At 44.8% G+C, this 23,016-nt stretch overlaps 1 protein-coding gene across 2 annotated transcripts in view; it reads right to left on the bottom strand.

Annotated features, from left to right (window-relative positions):
* The window catches only part of LOC144511254 (CD83 antigen-like), a 35,465-nt gene extending 22,719 nt beyond the window's left edge, over positions 1–12,746 (bottom strand). Inside the window, exons 1-3 of one of the 2 annotated variants that reach the window (XM_078241392.1) lie at positions 12,629–12,746; positions 12,364–12,485; positions 1,536–1,764 (exon numbers count right to left, since the gene is read on the bottom strand). In XM_078241392.1, the coding sequence (XP_078097518.1) occupies positions 1,536–1,764; positions 12,364–12,485; positions 12,629–12,686 (409 nt within the window). In that variant the 5' untranslated portion in view covers positions 12,687–12,746. Of the gene's footprint in view, positions 1–1,535; positions 1,765–12,363; positions 12,486–12,625 lie in introns of both variants that reach the window. The other variant, XM_078241383.1, reaches the window with a different exon arrangement.
* Between the last annotated feature and the right edge of the window lie 10,270 nt (positions 12,747–23,016).

Genomic DNA, 23,016 nt, shown 5'->3' with positions numbered 1-23,016 from the left:
TCCCGCTTCACTTTTTGCTTGTAAGCTGGGAGCAGGAGCACAGCCTTGTGGTCTGATTTGCAGCACAGCCTTGTGGTCTGATTTGTGGTCTTGATTTGGTTTGATAGAGAATCTGGTGATCTGGTGCGGCAACAATAGTCTCTCCCTCAATGTCAACAAAACGAAGGAGATTGTCATCGACTTCAGGAAGCGTAAAGGAGAACATGCCCCTGTCTACATCAATGGGGATGAAGTAGAAAGGATCGAGAGCTTCAAGTTTTTAGGTGTCCAGATCACCAACAATTTGTCCATGCCGACACTATAGTTAAGAAAGCCCACCAATGCCTCTACTTTCTCAGAAGACTAAGGAAATTTGGCATGTCAGCTACGACTCTCACCAACCTTTACAGATACACCATAGAAGGCATTCTTTCTGGTTGTATCACAGCTTGGTATGGCTCCTGATCTGCCCAAGACCGCAAGGAACTACAAAAGGTTGTGAATGTAGCCCAATCCATCACACAAACCAGCCTCCCATCCATTGACTGTCTACACTTCCCCCTGCCTCAGCAAAGCAGCCAGCATAATTAAGGACCCCACGCATCCCGGACATTCTCTCTTCCACCTCCTTCCGTCGGGAAAGATACAAAAGTCTAAGGTCACGTACCAACCAACTCAAGAACAGCTTCTTCCCTGCTGCTGTGAGACTTTTGAATAGACTTACCTTGCATTAAGTTGATCTTTCTCTACACCCTAGCTATAACTGTAATACTACATTCTGCACTCTCATTTCCTTCTCTATGAATGGTATGCTTTATCTGTATAGTGCGCAAGAAACAATACTTTTCACTATATGTTAATACATTTGACAATAATAAATCAAATCAAGTGATGGTATTTTATTCTGATTATTTCATGATATGGAATAGTCAACTCTGGGTATCACTACCCACTCATGATTTCATTGGAGCTCTAGGTGTGGAGTATCACTGCTTCAAAGCATGGATTGTTGACTCTATGTTGGTTCCCTAGGCAGAGACAGCTTTGCTAGCTGTTACCTGCGTGACCTGCATAGGTTTCCTCATTGATATCAAAGGAACCCATACAGGTTGTGGCTGGTGGCATTGTCTGTTCCTGAGGAACCACTTTGAAGTGTTGCTAGGCGATCACATTTTTAGTACAACATAGAAACAATAAATGTTGGAAATACTCTGGAGGTCAGGCACCACCTGTGGGCATTAACAGGAACAAATTCCGCTTTAGGCTGCTGTAGAGCTAACAATGCATATAAAGGTAGGCCAGGTGAATTAGCACTTCCAGAACACAGTTTCATGTTATGGGAGAGCATAAAAGGTTTGCAATATAGAAACAAATATATGCCTTATAATTTTCCATCCAAGGACAAAATTTCTCACCAATTCTTGGTTTGCACTTCATTGATGCAAAGCTCTGTACCCGAGTGCTAGTTCAAAACTCTACCCTATGATTTTGATGTGATAAACAAGGAACAGGTCAAAGAGGTTAGAGTACTACATAATAACTTTTAACTTACTGACCCACTTTGAGCAGCCTCACATCAGCCTGCTTGTTTCGCTCTCCAAGTGGTGCCCAAATGGAACACCGGTACGTTCCCAAATCTTTGCCGGAGATATTGTGAATAGTCAAGAAATAGGGACTGGTAGAAGTCACCTCAACTGATCCATCGAAACCCAGATACTCCCTAGAAATGTTTTCCTTGAAATCCCTTCGCACAATTCCTGATAGACTAAACCCATCATCAGCTACCTAGAAAAAGATTAAAATGTATGTAAATCACACAATTAAACAGAGCTGTTTTTTCCGCATGGTGCATTTGTAACCTAGAGTAAAGAAGTCTTTGCTTAACATTGTAGATGCATTCCTGAAACATGTAACTTTAAACAAATCAGATTTTTTTTAAAGTTAGGTTCTGTAGGACAAATCTCAGGAAAAAAATATATTCTGTGAGTTGAATAACTGCTTAATTCATAAAAGAAATAACTTATATTTTTGGCAATGTATTCCTTTTTATATGTTAATTCTTTCTACTTGCTATCCACGTGCCTCCCATCCTTCTCGCCAAACCTCCCATTCCACAATCCTCGTCCCTGCTACATCCTGATCACACTCTCAGAACCTCCTGCATACTTGCTTCCCATGCCACTGCCAACCCCTCTACTACTCCTTGCTGCTGCCTCTCCCAATTACTGCTTCCCTGTCCCAAACCTGGCAGTGGGCACAAGGGGGTAGTCACTCCAAAATGGTGCAGATCGAGTCATGTGACTCTACCAGCGAGAAACAAGGTTGAGCAAACTCCCAATGTTAAATGCGAACATAAATCTCATGCACTAACCAACATTGAACTGAAATGACTTAAACTGGGGAACTTATAGAACATAGAAGATTACAGCGCAGTACAGGCCCTTCAGCCCTCAATGTTGCGCCGACCTGTGAAACCAATCTAAAGCCCATCGAACCTACACTATTCCAATATCATCCATATGTTTATCCAATGACCCTTTAAATGCCCTTAATGTTGACGAGTCCACTTCTGTTGCAGGCAGGGCATTCCACGCCCGTACTACTCTGAGTAAAGAACCTACCTCTGACATCTGTCCTATATCTATCACCCCTCAATTTAAAGCTATGTCCCCTCGTGCTAGCCATCACCATCCAAAGAAAAAGGCTCTCACTGTCCACCCTATCTAATCCTCTGATCATTTTGTATGCCTCTATTAAGTCACCTCTTAACCTTCTTCTCTCTAATGAAAACAGCCTCAAGTCACTCAGCCTTTCCTCATAAGACCTTCCCACCATACCAGGCAACATCCTGGTAAATCTCCTCTACACCCTTTCCAATGCTTCCACATCCTTCCTATAATGCGGCGACCAGAACTGTACGCAATACTCCAAGTGCGGCCGCACCAGAGTTTTGTACAGCAGCAACATGACATCATGGCTCTGAAACTCAATCCCTCTACCAATAAAAGCTAACACTCCGTACGCCTTCTTAACAACCCTATCAACCTGGGTGCCAACTTTCAGGGATCTATGCACATGGACACCGAGATCTCTCTGCTCGTCCACACTACCAAGTATCTTACCATTAGCCCAGTACTCTGTATTCTTGTTACTCCTTCCAAAGTGAATCACCTCACACTTTTCCGCATTAAACTCCATTTGCCACCTCTCAGCCCAGCTCTGCAGCTTATCTATGTCCCTCTGTAAGCTGCAACATCCTTCCGCACTGTCCACAACTCCACCGACTTTAGTGTCATCCACAAATTTACTAACCCATCCTTCTACGCCCTCATCCAGGTCATTTATAAAAATGACAAACAGCAGTGGCCCCAAAACAGATCCTTGCTAACTTGTAACTCTCAAGTGCCCTAACTAGTAACTGAACTCCAGGATGAACATTTCCCATCAACCACCACCCTCTGTCTTCTTACAGCTAGCCAATTTCTGATCCAAACCGCAAAATCACCCTCAATCCCATGCCTCCATATTTTCTGCAATAGCCTACCATGGGGAAGCTTATCAAACGCTTTACTGAAATCCATATACACCACATCAACTGCTTTACCCTCATCCACCTCTTTGGTCACCTTCTCAAAGAACTCAATAAGGTTTGTGAGGCACGACCTACCTTTCACAAAACCGTATTGACTATCCCTAATCAAATTGTTCCTTTCTTGATGATTATAAATCCTATCTCTTATAATCCTTTCCAAAACTTTGCCCACAACAGAAGTAAGGCTCACTGGTCTATAATTATCAGGGTTGTCTCTACTCCCCTTCTTGAACAAGGGGACAACATTTGCTATCCTCCAGTCTTCTGGCACTATTCCAGTAGACAATGACGACATAAAGATCAAAGCCAAAGGCTCTGCAATCTCCTCCCTAGCTTCCCAGAGAATCCTGGGATAAATCCTATCCAGCCCAGGGGACTTATCTATTTTCACACTTTCCAGAATTGCTAACACCTCCCCCTTATGAACCTCAATCCCGTCTAGTCTAATAGCCTGTATCTCAGTATTCTCTTCGACAACATTGTCTTTTTCCTGTGTGAATACTGACGAAAAATATTCATTTAGCGCCTCTCCTATCTCTTCGGACTCCACGCACAACTTCCCACTACTGTCCTTGACTGGCCCTAATCTTACCCTAGCCATTCTTTTCTTCCTGACATACCTATAGAAAGCTTTAGGGTTTTCCTTGATCCTACCTGCCAAAGACTTCTCATGCCCCCTCCTGGCTCTTCTTAGCTCTCTCTTCAGGTCCTTCCTGGCTAACTTGTAACTCTCAAGTGCCCTAACTGAGCCTTCACGTCTCATCTTTACATAAGTCTCTTTCTTCCTCTTCACAAGAGATTCAACTTCTTTAGTAAACCACGGTTCCCTCGCTCGACCACTTCCTCCCTGCCTGACAGGTACATACTTATCAAGGACACGCAGTAGCTGTTCCTTGAACAAGCTCCACATTTCAATTGTGCCCATCCCCTGCAGATTTCTTCCCCATCCTATGCATCCTAAATCTCGCCTAATCGCATCACAATTTCCTTTCCCCCAGCTGTAACACTTGCCCTGCGGTATATACCTATCCCTTTCCATCGCTAAAGTAAATGTAACCGAATTGTGGTCACTATCACCAAAGTGCTCACCTATCTCCAAATCTAACACCTGGCCTGGTTCATTACCCAGTACCAAATCCAATGTGGTCTCGCCTCTTGTTGGCCTATCTACATACTGTGTCAGGAAACCCTCCTGCACACATTGGACAAAAACTGACCCATCTAAAGTACTCGAACTATAGCGTTTCCAGTCAATATTTGTAAAGTTAAAGTCCCCCATAACAACTACCCTGTTACTTTCGCTCCTATTCAGAATTATCTTTGCAATCCTTTCCTCTACATCTCTGGAACTTTTCGGAGACCTATAGAAAACTCCCAACAGGGTGACATCTCCTTTCCTGTTTCTAACCTCAGCCCAAACTACCTCAGTAGACGAGTCCTCATTAAACGTCCTTTCTGCCACCGTAATACTGTCCTTGACTAACAATGCCACACCTCCCCCTCTTTTACCACCTTCCCTGATTTTACTGAAACATCTAAACCCCAGAACCTGCAACAACCATTCCTGTCCCTGCTCTATCCATGTCTCCGAAATGGCCACAACATCGAAGTCCCAGCTACCAACCCATGCTGCAAGTTCACCCACCTTATTCCGGATGCTTCTGGCGTTGAAGTAGACACACTTCAAAACACCGTCCTGCCTGCCGGTACACTCCTGCAACCTTGAAACCTTATTCATGACCTCACCACTCACATCCTCCTGTACACTGGAGCAACAATTCAGGTTCCCATTCCCCTGCCGAATTAGTTTAAACCCTCCCGAAGAGCATTCGCAAATTTCCCCCCCAGAATATTGGTACCCCTCTGGTCCAGGTGAAGACCATCCCGTTTGTAGAGGTCCCACCTACCCCAGAATGAGCCCCAATTATCCAGGTATCTGAATCCTTCCCTCCTGCACCATTCCTGTAGTGGTGAGGACTTATTTTTATAGTGAGGACTTATGGTATGTACTTGAGCCTGAGACCGTTAGATGGAAAATCAAATAAAATTTGATGCAGAGAGAGGCATGGGAGAGGAAGGAAGACTGGAATTAGATTTGGATTGATCTTGCAAAGAGCCAGCAGAGATATTGTAGCTTTGTGATCTCCATTTGTGCTGGAAACCTTTAAACTCTTTCAGCTGCACTTCTAACCCAACCTTTTTAAAATTTGTTTTATTGTCAAAAATATTTTTGACTTGGTTTCAAATTCAGAACTTCTGATTTTGTTAAGTAAATAATTAGCCTTAGTCCATAAACAAACATAGGCATCACTCTCCATTAGAGATAGACAACTGGTTATGTATAGCTTGAGAGGCAAACCCAAAAGGCAGGCCTCCATGAACTACCAGTTTAAACTCTCAGGTTTTAACAATTATGAAAACAAGCAACAATAAATTCTATCAAAATGACAATCAGAAAGACATGAAGATATTGGTGAATGGATATATTGCAATGTAAATACAGCCAACAATTTACATCGAAACATAGCATATAAATATACACAAAAATTTTTAGATCGTTTATTCAGTAATTATTCAGTTACTATCATCGAAATGTTTATGCCATAATAGAATTTAGAATTTAATACATTCGGATGAATTATTCAAATTCTTGTTCACCATGGTCAATTTACGAAGTAATGAAGATCCGGAATTAAATAAAAAGATGTAAAAGTTCCCAGGACTCAGATGGAACAATAAAATACCCTTAAACCAGTTTAGTAGCCCGGATTTTCCAGTTGCTGTTATTTTGTCTACAGAAAAATACCAAATGAATGAAAAATTATTTTATTTGTACGGCACGGTAGCACAGTGGTTAGCACTGCTGCTTCACAGCTCCAGGGTCCCGGGTTCGATTCCCGGCTCGGGTCACTGTCTGTGTGGAGTTTGCACATTCTCCTCGTGTCTGCGTGGGTTTCCTCCGGGTGCTCCGGTTTCCTCCCACAGTCCAAAGATGTGCGGGTTAGGTTGATTGGCCAGGTTAAAAATTGCCCCTTAGAGTCCTGGGATGTGTAGGTTAGAGGGATTAGCGGGTAAATATGTGGGGGTAGGGCCTGGGTGGGATTGTGGTCGGTGCAGACTCGATGGGCCGAATGGCCTCCCCTTCTGCACTGTAGGGTTTCTTTCTTTCTATTATGGGCGGGATTCTCCAGTCTTGTTTGTGATGGGACCCTTTGCGAGGGAGAATTTGGCATTCCAACCAAAACTCCATTAACTTTCAGCAGCACCGGAAAATCCCAGCTGTGAACGAGGATGGAATATTTTGTCTGTTATTTGAGAAACAAAGTTGGCCCCTTCTTCAAAAAGACGTCTAGAGGGTTTTTTCATCCATAAGGACAAGCAAGTGACAGGCAACATACCAGCCAATTCTGCATTTCCTCAGTATTGCATGCAGAATAGTCAGAGAGGGGCCATTCGACCCATTGTGTCTGTGCTGGCTGGCTATCAAGCAGCGATCTATTCTCAGCACAGTGGCATAGTAGCATAGTAGTTAGCACTGCTATCTCACACTGCCAGGGACCCGGGTTCAATTTCCAGCTTGGGTCACTGTCTGTGTGAAGTTTGCACGTTCTCCCCGTGTCTGCATGGTTTTCCTTCAGGTGCTCTGGTTTCCTCCCACACTCCAAAGATGTACTGGTTAGGTGCACTGGCTGTGCTAAATTCTCCCTCAGTGTACCTGAACAGGGGCCGGAGTGTGGCATCGAGGGAATTTTTCACAGTAACTTCATTGCAGTGTTAATGTAAGCCTACTTGTGACACTAATAAATAAACTTTATTCTAATCCCATTTTCCAGCACTTGGTCCATGACCTTGTACCTATGGCATTTCTAGTGTTCATCTAAATGCTTCTTAAATGTTGTGAGGGTTCTCACCTCAACCACCCTTTCAGGCAGTGAGTTCCAAATTCCCACCACCCTCTGGGTGAAAAGGTTTTTCCTCAAATCCCCTCTAAATCCCCTGCCCTTACCTTAAATGACCGCAAGGCTAGCTGACTCATACAGAAACTGAACGGTGCTATAGTTAACAAGCGAAGAAAATTTTTTAAATCCCCAGTAAAATCTCCCTCGCTTTTCAATGTAAATGATTCAAGCAATAATTTCTATGACTCAGCCTGATACTATCAGATACTTGGAAGGTGGATATGGTGATAGTGTATTTATTCCTTGGTAGTTTTGACTCATAACCTCCCCCAGTCAACCATATCTTAAAGTGTATTTAATAGTGTCAGAAGTAGGCTTACAATGAAGCTACTGTGAAAATCCCTTTCCCCACTCTATCAAAGTATTGAATCTTCAACACTTCATGGTGCATTTCCCTTTGTGAAGTTTACTTCATGATGGTACATTTCTCCCTTTCAAGGTTAGTATAGTCCAATATTTTGCAGCACTGCATATTTTTGATTTTAACTAAAGGTTCACTCCATCTGCTCAGATGGATCTAAAAAATCCCCTCATTATTATCTGACACCAAAGCCTAGACTATAATCTATGGTAACAATAACAAAGCAGTTCCAGCTTTGCACTGATGTTAATCCTGTGTAGTATAAATTGATGTAGAGATGCCGGCGTTGGACTGGGTTAAACACAGTAAGAAGTTTAACAACACCAGGTTAAAGTCCAACAGGTTTATTTGGTAGCAAAAGCAAAGTGTGGCTTTTGCTACCAAATAAACCTGTTGGACTTTAACCTGGTATTGTTAAACTTCTTACGTAGTATAAATTGGACATCATGGTCCAAGCCAATTTCAAAGTGAGTTTCCATTTTGCTTCTGTGCCAGTTTAGATACTGATTTCCCTATTCAGGCTACATGGAATTTTGTGTGGGGTCATAATTGGAGTTTGTGCCCATTTGTGGGTCCAGTTTTCTGATTTCCATTTTCAACCAAATTTCCTGCCAATTTAAGTTTAGGCCAGAATTTAAAAATTGACACAAACAAGCAGAAATTGACATGAGCAAGCAGGGCCAATGCAAATGTCAATCTCAGACAGATTCAGCCATATCACGTTCCATTGCCCAGAATCAGGATGTGCTTACTGTCTATGCCAGTTAGTACCAATTCAGACAAGTTGCAATATTCTTGCTGCCTGATTAGTAGGCGGCCCACTGGCACAGTAGTTAGCACTGCTGCCTCACAACCCAGGTTTGATTCCCGGCTTGGGTCACTGTGTGTGTGGAGTTTGCGTGTTCTCCCCATGTCTGCGTGGATTTCCTCCGGATGTTCTGGTTTCCTCCCACCGTCCAAAGATGTGCAGGTTAGGTGGATTGGCCATGCTAAATTGTCTGTTAGTGTCAGGGGGATTAGCATGGTAAATATGTGGGGTTACGGGGATAGGCCTGGATGGGATCATTGTCAGTGCAGGCTCGATGGGCCGAATGGCCTCCTTCTGCACTATAGGGATTCTATAATTCTATTCTATGATTCAAAACATTTGGGCGTGCAGTCAAAACTATTGCATTAGCCATCAGTTAGCTAGTGGGAGTTAGCTAATGCGAGGTCTCCCACCGCAGCCATCTGAAGTGTTCCCCATGGAAGCACAGCAACCTCCATATCCCAAGATGTAATTTCTGGACAGTATCTCACAGGAGCACTGGTATGGGTAAAGGATCTCACGAGACAGGAATTAAGACCTTGCACAAGTCCTTTTGTCAATGCTGACAGGATTTACTTGATCAATTTTGACCCGTCTTTATGGTGATGGGGGCAATCTATGGAATGGAGGTGACTGTAACCAGAATGGTAAGGATTGTGGGACAATTGGAGAATGGGACGGCTGACTATGTTAACTGATCCTCAATAAAGTTGCCTGGGTTCGGGAAGTGACTGACTCCTTCTCTCCCACCTGCTGTATGAACCTGGCTGATGTTGCAGCAAGCAATGACAAATCCCAGGAGTATACCGCAAAGCTCCTCCAGAACAGCCCAGGAGACAGAATCATAAACCAAAAGAGAAAATGCTGGAAAATTTCAGCAGGTCTGGCAGCATCTGTAAGGAGAGAAAAGAGCTGACGTTTCGAGTCCAGATGACACTTTGTCAAAGCTAAAAGGCATAGAAAGTGGGAGATATTTATACAGTAAGAAGTTTAACAACACCAGGTTAAACCGCACACCGCACACACGAGGACGGCCTCAACCGGGATATTGGGTTCATGTCACACTATTTGTAACTCCCACAGTTGCGTGGACCTGCAGAGTTTCACTGGCTGTCTTGTCTGGAGACAATACACATCTTTTTAGCCTGTCTTGATGCTCTCTCCACTCACATTGTTTTGTTTCTTAAAGACTTGATTAGTTGTAAGTATTCGCATTCCAACCATTATTCATGTAAATTGAGTCTGTGTCTTTATAAGCTCTGTTTGTGAACAGAATTCCCACTCACCTGAAGAAGGGGCTTAGAGCTTCGAAAGCTTGTGTGGCTTTTGCTACCAAATAAACCTGTTGGACTTTAACCTGGTGTTGTTAAACTTCTTACTGTGTTTACCCCAGTCCAACGCCGGCATCTCCACATCACAGATATTTATACTGCAGGGTGAGGGAATGAAAGATGAGTCATAGCCATAAAAACCAGGGTAAAGGGCTGCTAATGGCAGTCCACGGAGAGAGAATAAAGGGTGTGAATGGCCAAAGGGCAGAGAAGCTGAAATCAGAGGGTAAGCTGTGATGATGAAGATGTGGGGAGAGGGAATGGTTAGGAAAGAGGTAAAATTAGAAAAACGGGGGAAGGGGAAGCAAAGGGGGAGAAGGGGTAAGGAAAGGGGGATCAAGTAGGGGAAGAGTTGGGGGGGAAGAAAAATGAAGAAAGACAATAAAGAAATAAAAGGTTGAGAACAGTAAAAATAAAATGAAAACAAAGGGGTTGAGGTGGGGTGGAGCTAATCATCTAAAGTTACTGAACTGGATGTTGAGACCAGAAGGCTGTAAAGTACCGAGCTGGAAGATGAGATGCTGTTCCTCCAGTTTGTGTTGAGCTTCACTGGAACGTTGCAGCAGGCCAAGGACAGACATGTCGGCATGGGAGCAGGATCATGTGTTAAAATGGCAAACAACCGGAAAGTCAGGGTCCTGATTGCACACAGACTGAAGGTGCTTCACAACGTGATCATCCAGTCTACGCTTGGTCTCTCTGATATAGAGGAGACCACATTGGGAGCAGCGAATGCAATAGACCAAATTGAAAGAGATGCAAGTGAAATGCTGCTTAACCTGGAATGTGTGTTTTGGACCTTGGATGGTGAGCATGGAAGAGGTAAAGGGGCAGGTGTTACACCTTCTGTGATTGCATGGGAAGGTGCCATTTTAACACACGATCCTGGTTTCTGTGGCTATGACTTATCTTTCATTCCCTCACCCTGCAGTATAAATATCTCCCACTTTCTGTGCCTTTTAGCTTTGACAAACGGTCATCTGCACTCGAAACATCAGCTCTTTTCTCTCCTTACAGATGCTGCCAGACCTGCTGAGATTTTCCAGCGTTTTCTCTTTTGGTTTCAGTTTCCAGCATCTGCAGTAATTTGCTTTTAGACAGAATCATAACCGTGACCTTTCTGACAAGTGGCATGGTGCTGGGGTGGGCAGCTCTATGTTCAGGGTCCTGACAGGAGTCATGAGCTATCTCCATGGATGAACACAGTAAGTCTCACAACACAAGGTTAAAGTCCAACAGGTTTATTTGCAATCGTGAGCTTTTAAAGCACTGCTCCTTCATCAGGTGAGTGGATAGTTGGCTTCACAAACACGGCATATATAGATAGAGACACAATTTCAAGATAATGGTTGGAATGCGAGTCTTTTTCAGGTAATCAAGTCTTTACAGGTCTTTGCAGAATCACTAAGCAGAAACTGATAGCCAAGTTCCGCACACATAACAGCCTCAACTGGGATCTTGAGTTCATGTCACACTATCTGTAACCCCCACCATTTGGCCTGGGCTTGCAAAATCCTACTAACTGTCTTGTCTTGAGACAATTCACACCTCTTTAACCTGTGATTATCCCTCTCTCCACTTGCACTGTTTGTACCTGTAAAAACTTGATTACTTGAAAAAGACTTGCATTCCAACCATTATCTTGCAATGTGTCTTTGTCTATATATGCCGTGTTTGTGAAACCTATCTCTTCACTTACCTGATAAAGGAGCAGCATTCCGAAAGCTCGTGATTCCAAATAAACCTGTTGGACTTTAACCTGGTGTTGTGAGACTTCTTACTGTGCCCACCTCAGTCCAACACCAGCATCCATGGATGAAGTAAGGGCAACATCCTTGTGTCCCTTCAGACACAGGGATCAACAGATACAAAGAACAAAAGAACAATACAGCACAGGAACAGGCCCTTCGGCCCTCCAAGCCCGTGCCGCTCCCTGGTCCAAACTAGACCATTCTTTTGTATCCCTCCATTCCCACTCCGTTCATATGGCTATCTAGATAAGTCTTAAACGTTCCCAGTGTGTCTGCCTCCACCACCTTGCCTGGCAGCGCATTCCAGGCCCCCACCACCCTCTGTGTAAAATATGTCCTTCTGATATCTGTGTTAAACCTCCCCCCCTTCACCTTGAACCTATGACCCCTTTCGGGATAGTGTAATCATGTGTGTGACACACTTGGTCTCAAATTTCCACATTTTGTACAACAATCATATGTCACATGTCTGTGTGCGAGAAGTTCCCACAACTGCATCCTCAGCCCATATTGCGACTGATTCATTAGTTATATAAAGTATAGTCTAAATCTACCTTAAATACAACAGTAAAACTCTTTTACCTTATACCAGCTGACTGCTCGGTACTCAACTTCAGACACACATGAGGCATCACAGGGCAGCTTTGCAATTTCACCCAACCTTATAAAAACGTCAGTTATAGCTTCTGCACTATAGAAGAGCACTGCGAAAACAAGGCACATAAACAGGGTCAAGTTGAAGCACACGCCCTCCATCCAAACATCAGCGAGCCGAAAGCTACTGAAAAACAAAATCTGCCATAGACTTTGAGCAAAGAGATGAATTATACAACATTCTTAAAACTACCTGGTTGTAACATGAGAAATATAGATCTCTGCAGTCTGCAGCCAGACAGAAACTCCATCTTCAGGACTCTGCAGGCAGTGAGCAAATGCGTGAGTTGAATTCAGCACTGAGCTACAAGAAACAGAAACAAAACTGAAACTAACCAGTTCCGATTCCGGGAATGTGGAACTCACGTCACACTGAGGAAACAAAACTGATGGGAGTGCATAAAAACGCTATAATCTGATTTTAGTATTAACAACAAACGGGTTTTTGAGAATTAAATATGTCGGGACCGCCACTCACCCGATTTGCAAAGAAAAAAATATCACCACCTCCCCACTTTGTTATTTTTCAATCTGCAAGTGCAATACAGAAATGCCCACGGAATTGAGGGCAAATAACTGACATGGCTGGGAAATTGGTTAAGTGGCAGGAAGTAGGGATAACGACTTGGATAATGGCATAGAAAGTCATATATCCAAATTTGGCGATGACACAAAGTTGGGCGGCAATGTAGACTGTGTAGATTATTGCATAAAATTACAAAGGGACATTGAGACACTAGGGGAATGGGCAAAACTGTGGCAGATGAATTTCAATGCAAGTGTGAGGTTGGACCCACAAAGGATAGATAAGAGTACTTTCCAGATGGTATGAAATTAAATACAGTGGATGTTCAAAAAAAACTTGGTGGTTCAGGTGTAGATCTTTAAAAAGCTGCAAACAGGTGCAGAAAATAAAGGAATGCTAGCCTTTATATCTCGAGAACTGGAGTATAAGGATACAAAGAACAAACAAAGAACAAAGAACAATACAGCACAGGAACAGGCCCTTCGGCCCTCCAAGCCCGCGCCACTCCCCGGTCCAGGATTGAATCCTGAATCCAGGATCCCCGCCCAATTTTCCAGCCTATCTACATCCTAATATCCTATCCACCGAGCTGTCCCTCACAGCTACGATGCTTTGTTCATCACAACCTATTAACTCACCCCCACCCCCCCATTCCAGACCATGTGATCTCCAGGGAGAGGCGAAAACCCAGAGTGAAAACCCCAGGGCCAATATGGGGAAAAAAAATCTGGGAAATTCCTCTCCGACCCCCTGTGGCGATCGAAACGAGTCCAGGAGATCACACTGGCCCTGATCAGAAAATGCTTCCCAACCCTATTCATTTCCACTTCTGCTTTACGAACACCATCTGAATTCCCTGCCCCCGAGACAGGTTCCCAACTATCCGCAGTCTCGCTCTGTACTGGCACCAGCAAGATGATCATAGAATGAAGCCTTGAAACGAGAAACAAAGAACAATTAGCCCGCGCCGCTCCCTGGTCGAAACTAGACCACTCTTTTGTATCCCTCCATTCCCACTCCGTTCATATAGCTGTCTAGATAAGTCTTAAATGTTCCCAGTGTGTCCGCCTCCACCACCTTGCCCGGCAACACATTCCAGGCCCCCACGACCCTCTGTGTAAAATATGTCCTTCTGATATCTGTGTTAAACATCCCCCCCTTCACCTTGAACCTATGACCCCTCATGAACGTCACCACCGACCCGGGGAAAAGCTTCCCACCGTTCACCCTATCTAAGCCTTTCATAATTTTATACACCTCTATTAAGTCTCCCCTCATCCTCCGTCTTTCCAAGGAGAACAACCCTAGTTTCCCCAATCTCTCCTCATAACCAAGCCCCTCCATACCAGGCAACATCCTGGTAAACCTCCTCTGTACTCTCTCCAAAGCCTCCACGTCCTTCTGGTAGTGTGGCGACCAGAACTGGACGCAGTATTCCAAATGCGGCCGAACCAACGTTCTATACATCTGCAACATCAGACCCCAACTTTTATACTCTATGCCCCGTCCTATAAAGGCAAGCATGCCATATGCCTTCTTCACCACCTTCTCCACCTGTGACGTCACCTTCAAAGATCTGTGGACTTGCACACCCAGGTCCCTCTGCGTCTCTACACCCTTTATGGTTCTTCCATTTATCGTGTAGCTCCTCCCTACATTATTCCCACCAAAATGCATCACTTCGCATTTATCTGGATTGAACTCCATCTGCCATTTCCTTGCCCAAATTTCCAGCCTATCTATATCCTTCTGTAGCCTCTGACAATGTTCCTCACTATCTGCAAGTCCTGCCAGTTTTGTGTCGTCCGCAAACTTACTGATCACCCCAGTTACTCCTTCTTCCAGATCATTTATATAAATCACAAACAGCAGAGGTCCCAATACAGAGCCCTGCGGTACACCACTAGTCACAGGCCTCCAGCCGGAAAAAGACCCTTCCACTACCACCCTCTGTCTTCTATGACCAAGCCAGTTCTCCACCCATCTAGCCACCTCCCTCTTTATCCCATGAGATCCAACCTTTTTCACTAGCCTACCATGAGGGACTTTGTCAAACGCTTTACTAAAGTCCATATAGACAACATCCACGGCCCTTCCTTCGTCAACCATTTTGGTCACTTCTTCAAAAAACACCACCAGGTTAGTGAGGCATGACCTCCCTCTCACAAAACCATGCTGACTATCGTTAATGAGTTTATTCCTTTCTAAATGCGCATACATCCTATCTCTAAGAATCTTCTCCAACAACTTCCCCACCACGGATGTCAAGCTCACCGGCCTATAATTACCCGGGTTATCCTTCCTACCCTTCTTAAATAACGGGACCACATTAGCTATCCTCCAATCCTCTGGGACCTCACCTGCGTCCAGTGACGAGACAAAGATTTGCGTCAGAGGCCCAACGATTTCACCTCTCGTCTCCCTGAGCAGCCTTGGTTAGATTCCACCAGGCCCTGGGGATTTGTCAGTCTTTATATTCTCTAACAAACCTAACACTTCCTCCTTTGTAATGGAGATTTTCTCCAACGGTTCAACACTCCCCTCAGAGACACTCCCAGTCAACGCATCCCTCTCCTTTGTGAATACCGACGCAAAGTATTCATTTAGGATCTCCCCTACTTCTTTGGGCTCCAAGCATAAGTCCCCACTTTTGTCCCTGAGAGGTCCGATTTTTTCCCTAACAACCCTTTTGTTCCTAACGTATGAATAAAATGCCTTGGGATTCTCCTTAATCCTGTCTGCCAAGAACATTTCGTGACCCCTTTTTGCTCTTCTAATTCCCCGTTTGAGTACTTTCCTACTTTCTTTGTACTCCTCCAGAGCTCCCTCCGTTTTTAGCTGCTTGGACCTAACATACGCCTCTCTTTTCTTTTTGACCAGTCCCTCAATTTCCCTGGTTATCCACGGTTCTCTAATCCTACCCTTCCTATCCTTCTTTTTTACAGGCACATGCTTGTCCTGTAGCCCTAACAACCGTTCCTTAAAAGACTGCCACATACCAGATGTGGATTTACCCTCAAACAGCCTCTCCCAATCAAGAACTGCCAATTTCTGCCTGATCCCAATAAAGTTAGCCTTCCCCCAATCCAACACCTTACCCTTGGGACACCACTCATCCTTTTCCATCACTATCCTAAAGCTAACAGAATTGTGGTCACTATTTGCCACATGTTCCCCTACCAAAACTTTGAAGACCTGACCGGGCTCACTCCCCAGTACCAGGTCCAGTATAGCCCCCTCTCTAGTCGGGCTGTCTACATATTGTTCCAACGAACCCTCCTGTACACATTTTACAAATTCCTCCCCATCCAGAGTCCCTGCCCTCAGCGATTTCCAGTCTATACCAGGGAAATTGAAGTCTCCCACTACAACAACCCTATTTTTCCTGCACCTATCCAGTATCTCCTGACATATCCATTCTTCCACTTCCCTTGGGCTGTTGGGGGGCCTGTAGTACACCCCCAACATAGTGACTGCGCCTTTCCTGTTTCTAAGCTCCACCCAGAGTGACTCGTTACACGACCCCTCTGAATTGTCCTCCCTCTGCACCGCTGTAATATGCTCTCCAACTAATACCGCTACTCCCCCACCTCTTTTGGCCCCTCCTCTGTCTCGCCTAAAACACTTGTACCCTGGAATATTCAGCTGCCAGTCCTGTCCCTCTTTCAACCAAGTCTCTGTCACCGCAACCACATCCAAATTCCTCGTGCGCATTAAGGCCCCAAGTTCGTCTGTCTTACCTGCTACGCTCCTTGCATTGAAGTAAAAGCACTCCAGACCCCCAGGCTCAGTGAGGTCGTCCTCCCCCAGAGTGCTCTTCTTCTTTGCCAGCCTTGTCCCAGCCCCAAGCTCGTCCCCAGCCTCCACACTTATAGACCTAATAGTTTGATCCCCACCCCCCTGCCATACTAGTTTAAACCCCCCCGAACTGCACTAGCAAAGCTCCCAGCCAGGATATTTGTGCCCTTCCAACTGAGTTGTGACCCCTCCCTCTTGTACAGGTGCCATCCTCTCCTGAAAACTTCCCATTGATCTATGAAAATGAAGCCCTCCCTCCTGGACCAGTCCTTTAGCCAGGCATTCATTTGTACCAACTCCCTATTCTTAGCCTCACTGGCACGAGGCATTGGGAGCAGCCCGGAGATGGCCACCCTAGTGACCCTACTTTTTAACCTATTTCCCAACTCCCTGAATTGCTCTCTTAGGATCCCCCTACTCTTCCTATCTACGTCATTTCCACCAATGTGTATAATGACATCCGTTTCTTTATCTTCCCCTTTTAATATGCCTCCTATCCGCTCGAAGACATCCGTGACCCCAGCACCAGGTAGGCAGACTACCATCCTGGAGTCCTGTTCGCCCCCACAGAATCGCCTGTCTGTGCCAATGTGCATGTTCTCCCTGTGTCTGCATGGGTTTCCTCCGGGTGCTCTGGTTTCCTCCCACAGTCCAAAGATGTACGGGTTAGGTGGATTCACCATGCTAAATTGCCCCTTCGTGTCAGGGGGACTAGTTAGGGTAAATGCATGGGGTTATGGGGATAGGGCCTGGGTGGGATTGTGGTTGGTGCAGGCTCGAAGGGCCAAATGGCCTCCTTCTGCACTGCAGGGTTCTGTAGGATTCTATGAAGCAGCTGGTGCTTTTCGATATCTTGGTCTTGATATCCGACAAAGTACATCTGGTGTAACGATGAGTCAACAGGGATATCGGAACAGTATTGATCCCATTCCCATCACCAGAGAAAGATCAATGGAGAAAGAGGAATGGGCCAACAAAAAAGAAACAGTTATTGAGGAGTATGATAGGACAGCTAAATTGGCTATGCACACAGACACGACCGGATGGGAGCTACAATGTCCTAGAGCTCAGTAATATGTTGAGGCGCGCCTCAGTCAGAGAGATCTTGCAGGCTAATAAAACATTTAAAAAGTTAAGATTAGAGGAGTGTGTAATTAAATTCCCAGCACTCGGAGAACCGGAAGATATGAAATTGGTTGTGTTCAGTAATGCTTCACATGCCAATCTACCAGATGGACATTCATGCCGTGCCGGATTCATAATATTCCTGGTAGGTAAGGAAGGAAAATGTTTCCCCTTGGCCTGGGAAGCAAAGAAAATAAAAAGGGTAGTGAAAAGCACATTGGCAGCTGAAACCCTAGCGTTAGTGGAGGCATTGGATATGGGGATATATTTGTCAGACACATTAACAGAATTATTTTTTATGGACACATCGGGTAAGAAAGTAGCAATTGAGTGTTATGTGGACAATGTTCACTCCACAAAAAGTGTAGCAGAAAAGAGATAAAGAATTGATTTGGCCAGCATTGAGCAAATGCTGGAAAACAAGAAAGTTTCCAAACTTAACTGGGTCGGTGCTAATCTACAGGTATCCGACTGTTTTATAAAAAGGAGTGCAGGTACTGGAAAGTTATTAAGAGTACTGGAGGATGGTTATCTTAAATTATTTTGAAAAAAAAAGACAAAGGGAATTTGTTAGCATGTAACCAGTGCCAACTTTGTATTGGATGTAATGTGACCAATGGGAACAAGATGTAAAGGTCAGCTGACCCAGTAAAACATGGAACCAATCACTGAGTGATGTAATAGTCAGCTGACCAGCTGATTCACTATAAATAGGGAACTATATAGCATTGTGGGAAGCTTGGAGTGGCCCAGGGCGAGGCTCCAAATTTGGAGTAATTGTTTCTTTATTAAACCCTTTCTTTGATTTATAAGTTGGAGTAAGTTTTGTTGTATTTTCATTAGCTGTATTTTGAAGAGTTCCTTCTGAAGAAACATAGATATAGGAGCTTACTTCTCAAACATTTTGATAGAAATCCTATACAAGGGCCATTCTGAGAAGTTTGCCCATTGAATGTTATGTGGATAACCATTCTCTGTGGGATAATGTATATTCAATAAAGAGTGTAACTGAGGAGACATTCATCTTGCTAGCATAAAAGAGATCAGTTAAGATAAAATGGGTTGACTCAAGTCATCAATTATCAGACTGTTTTACAAAAAGGAGTGTTGCTTTAAGAAATTGTTGAGGCGGGACATCTTGTATCTTGATGGTTGCCAGATGTATCTTAGTTGCCTGCCCATGGGCTTGGGGCAGGGGTGGCTGATTTGGGCACCTGGTGCCCCATGGATGGCACCACCCCAGCGACAAGCCTTGCCCCTGCTGGAACATCCCTCCCTGCCCTTGCCACCAACCTAGGACCCCCTTCCACTTGGGCTATTTTTCAAACTTAAAATTCATTGACTTAGGTGCTGGAGTAAAGGACAATGTGTATCTAAATTTCCAATATACTCTTCAGGCAGCTGAGATTATGGCACAGCACATGCATTGAATGACCCATATTATCTGGAAATTGGTGCCAGTCATGTTAGCTAAAAGATATGATATGGTTTTCCTCTCTGTTAATTGTATGAAATGTGGAAAATCATTTCTTTCTGTCAATGTGTTTTGAAATTACTTGAGTGTAATTATCTGAGTGTGTTATTTAAGGAAAGAAAATGAAATCTGTTAATAGTATGTTAATTATATTATTGAGATACAGAGCTGAAGAGCATTGTTTAATTAAGTACATTGAGCACTTATAAATAGGGGACAACTGGGAAACGGGGTGTGGAAGGAGAGCTGTGAGATTGAACAAAGTTGATAAACTATCTTGATAAAGAAAAGCTCTGTCTTGGTTTCAACTTTACCAACTGGCTTTGGTGCTGTTAATACCTGTCTGCTCCCAGGTGGATGTAAAATATTTGGTGGGACTATTTTGGAGAAGAGCAGGCAAGTTCTCCCCCAGAGCCTGGCCAATATCAGCCAATAACGTTAAAATGGCATGATCTCACCTTTATCTTATTGCTATTTGTGGGCTCTTTTGGTGCAAAATGGTGGCCACATTTCTTTCTTTGCAACAGTGGCTTCAATAGGTGCAAAACATTCAATCCATACATTGAAAAATGAGGGTTTGAAACATATGTATAGATAAAGTGATCATCATTCACAGAGCTCTGAGGCTAAATTTAATTAGAATTGTGGGAAATAATGAGGTGGAGGATTGTTGGGAACCAGCGCAAGTGAAGATGCTTGTCTCTGTCTCTGTCTAACACTAATACAGGGAAGCTGGCAGTGCCTGACTAGAAGAATGTTGAGATTTTTTTAAAGTGGCAAGCTAGTAATATGTTAATAAGAACAGCAGATAAATATTAACGGGATTGATTGAATCATAGCATGGTTACCCTCTTGCAGGGATGACTTGTTAAGGAAGACCCTGATGGAGTTCAATTTCAACATTTGCATAAGGGTCCCTGGTAGCCATTTGCATGCATTTAAATTGACTTAATGGGCTGCACGCCCAACCTTACCAGCACTTCCCCCTTTGCCACCGTGTTTGCCCATCCAGAATTGGCTCAAAACAGACATGCTCCACAAAAGTCCAATTCAGGTGCTCCAGTTAGTGATGAGATAGGTGCCTAGTGCCCGACGGCTCTCTGCTTGAGATCGGTAGGGAGAAGGGGGTCCGCTGCCACTCTGCTTGAGATCGGTGGGGGGGAAGGGGGGAGGGGGCTGTGATCTATCTGGGTGGCGGAGGGGTGGGGCAATGTTTGTGGAGGGCAGAGGGAGGCATTATCTGGCACAGGAATGATGTGGCAGGAGAGCCGCATTCTATCTTTTTTTTTCTGTGCGTGCACAGTTGGAGGCGCCAATCGGAGCTGCAGGATTTTGGGCCCGATAAGCCCCGCCCACGGGCTTCTGCAGCATGATTCAGACTCGCTGAAATTTTTGCAGGCAGTGTGCGTATGAGGGCGCCTGAGAACGGATCTAAAAGTCGGATCTGAAACACTCCCAGTTTCAAGCCTGCCCAGCACTTAGAATCAAAATGGTAAAATAAAGGCCCGAGGTGTTTTTCCTGCAGTTTACATTGGGTTTCACTGGAACATTGCAGGGTGGATATGAGAGCAAGATGGCCCTTATATCCATATATTCTCCATCACCCCACATGAGAACATGATTCCTCTGCTCTTCCTCAACCATTGATTCCTTCCCTCAACATTCAGACACAAGTCACACAGCCACAGCAATCAATAAGAACAGCATGAAGGAATGTGAGTTGGGTGTTTATCCACAAGCTTTCAAGACATAACAGCATCAGTAAGTAACAACCTCACTCATCTACCTTTATTTGTGACTAACGTGGGTATTTACTAATATGTTTGAGTGCTCTGGCTCCCTCTCATTTGCAGCTGCAGTGGAGAAAGGTGTCAAATCAGCCACCACCTTTGCCCTGGATGACTTTGGTAGCCCTCTGTGTGGTTGTGGCCTTTTGCAGCTGGCCACTCCAGAGCATCCTTGCTGAGACACTTACAAGTCTCCTGTCATTGGCCATGGTAGAGGCCTGGGTCAATGAATGATGGACAGAGGAGATGCTGCCCCATCAGAAGTGCCCTGAGAGGAACTTCCAGGTGGAGGTGGATGCTGTACATTCTCCTCCACCAGAACGGGTTGGAATTCCCTGACAACTGGTGAGGCGACAGGAGCTGGGTGGGTGAGCAAGCTGCCTGCTCTCCTGGCTCTAAAGCTAGGGTTTTGTTAACAGGTCAGAGCAAAGCTCAATGATTGTGTCTGCAATTCACTTGGTCTACCCCACAGGACAGTCACCAGTCTGTCTACAGAGGAACCTTGGCACTCCGAGTTGGTAGTCACAGCACTCATGGCCTGGATAGACTCCACAGTCAGGGCAACCTCTGATATACCCATCAAATCTTCATGGATCTCACCCTGGATAGCCAACATTTGCCACCTTACAGACGACTCCAGAGGCTCCTCATCTGACTCAGAGTCTCTGGGACATGCCTCTGATTGCCAGAGACCTGCTCCACCACACACTCCAGCAGCTACTCACCAGTGTGTGCATGACCCCTGTTCTAACAAGCTAAACCCTGCCAAAGTGTGAGTAACTGTGATGGTGCTGGGTCCAGAATGAGAAGAGAGAAATCAGTAAGGGAGTAGTCTGCTGTTTAATCACTTGGCATCTCAGCCCTACTACATAACGCACATAAAATTGTTCCACTGTCTGACGTGAGTGAATGAGAAATTCCTCCCGAATACACTCAACAAATTTCTCTCCATCTAACCCTCTAATACTATAGCTGTCCTAGTCAATGTTGGGAAAGTTAAAATCTCCGAATATTACCACCCTATCTTTCAAGGTCACAGATGAGTGAATGAACACAATGAGCCCTTGAACGATGACCTGCAGCTTCTGATCATGAAGCTCTTCAAGGTTCTAATGTGTGAATTCTATTCCCCAGACACTGTATAATTCCTAACCCCCACTAGCCATCTCCTCTTATCAACCAGTCTGATACTTTGACCATCTCATCAGAAACAAACCTTAGCCCCACTGCCTGTACTCCTGGGTGAGTTGGGGTCCAGAAGGGCCAGAACTTGTTCCTCATAAGGAGTCAGAATGCACATGTTGGTCATGCCCTGCCTGTACAGGCTCTCTTGTAAGTATCGTGGGCTTGCTTCTCCTGAAAATGTTTGACACAGAGGTGTCAACAAAACGTTAATACAAATGTATGTGATGCCCCAAACCCACTATCAGATCAGTCTGTGCCCACCTGAAGCCTATCTTATTCTGGATCACAGCCTGCAGAATCAGAGAACAGACATCCTGCTCTTCACACAACTCTTCACTCACCTGAAGGAGCAACACTCAACTTGTGCTACCAAATAAACCTGTTGGACTTTAACCTGGTGTTATAAGACTTCTTACAGCGCTCATTGGCTCGAGTAGTGCAGGTGCTTGGAGACATCAACGGGGGATCCTTTAGCAGGACTCATGACCAACATCTGGCTGATCGCAAGATCGGGGCTGGCCTTAGGGGGAGGCGGGAGGGAAGGCCAGCGATTGGGGGGGGGTCTGCAAAAAATCTCCGAGCCTCAGAATGCTGGTGATTCGTTCAGGTAAGAACACCCAAAGAAAATGGGTGGGAAAATCTCCTGTGTTCCAACCCATTGGGCACTTCGTTTTTTTTTGGGAGAA

Source organism: Mustelus asterias, chromosome 2 (genome assembly GCF_964213995.1).
Source record: "Mustelus asterias chromosome 2, sMusAst1.hap1.1, whole genome shotgun sequence".
In the NCBI taxonomy this organism is placed as follows: Eukaryota; Metazoa; Chordata; class Chondrichthyes; order Carcharhiniformes; family Triakidae; genus Mustelus; species Mustelus asterias.
Note: the sequence above shows the minus strand (reverse complement) of the source record. Positions and strands in the feature narration are given on the sequence as shown.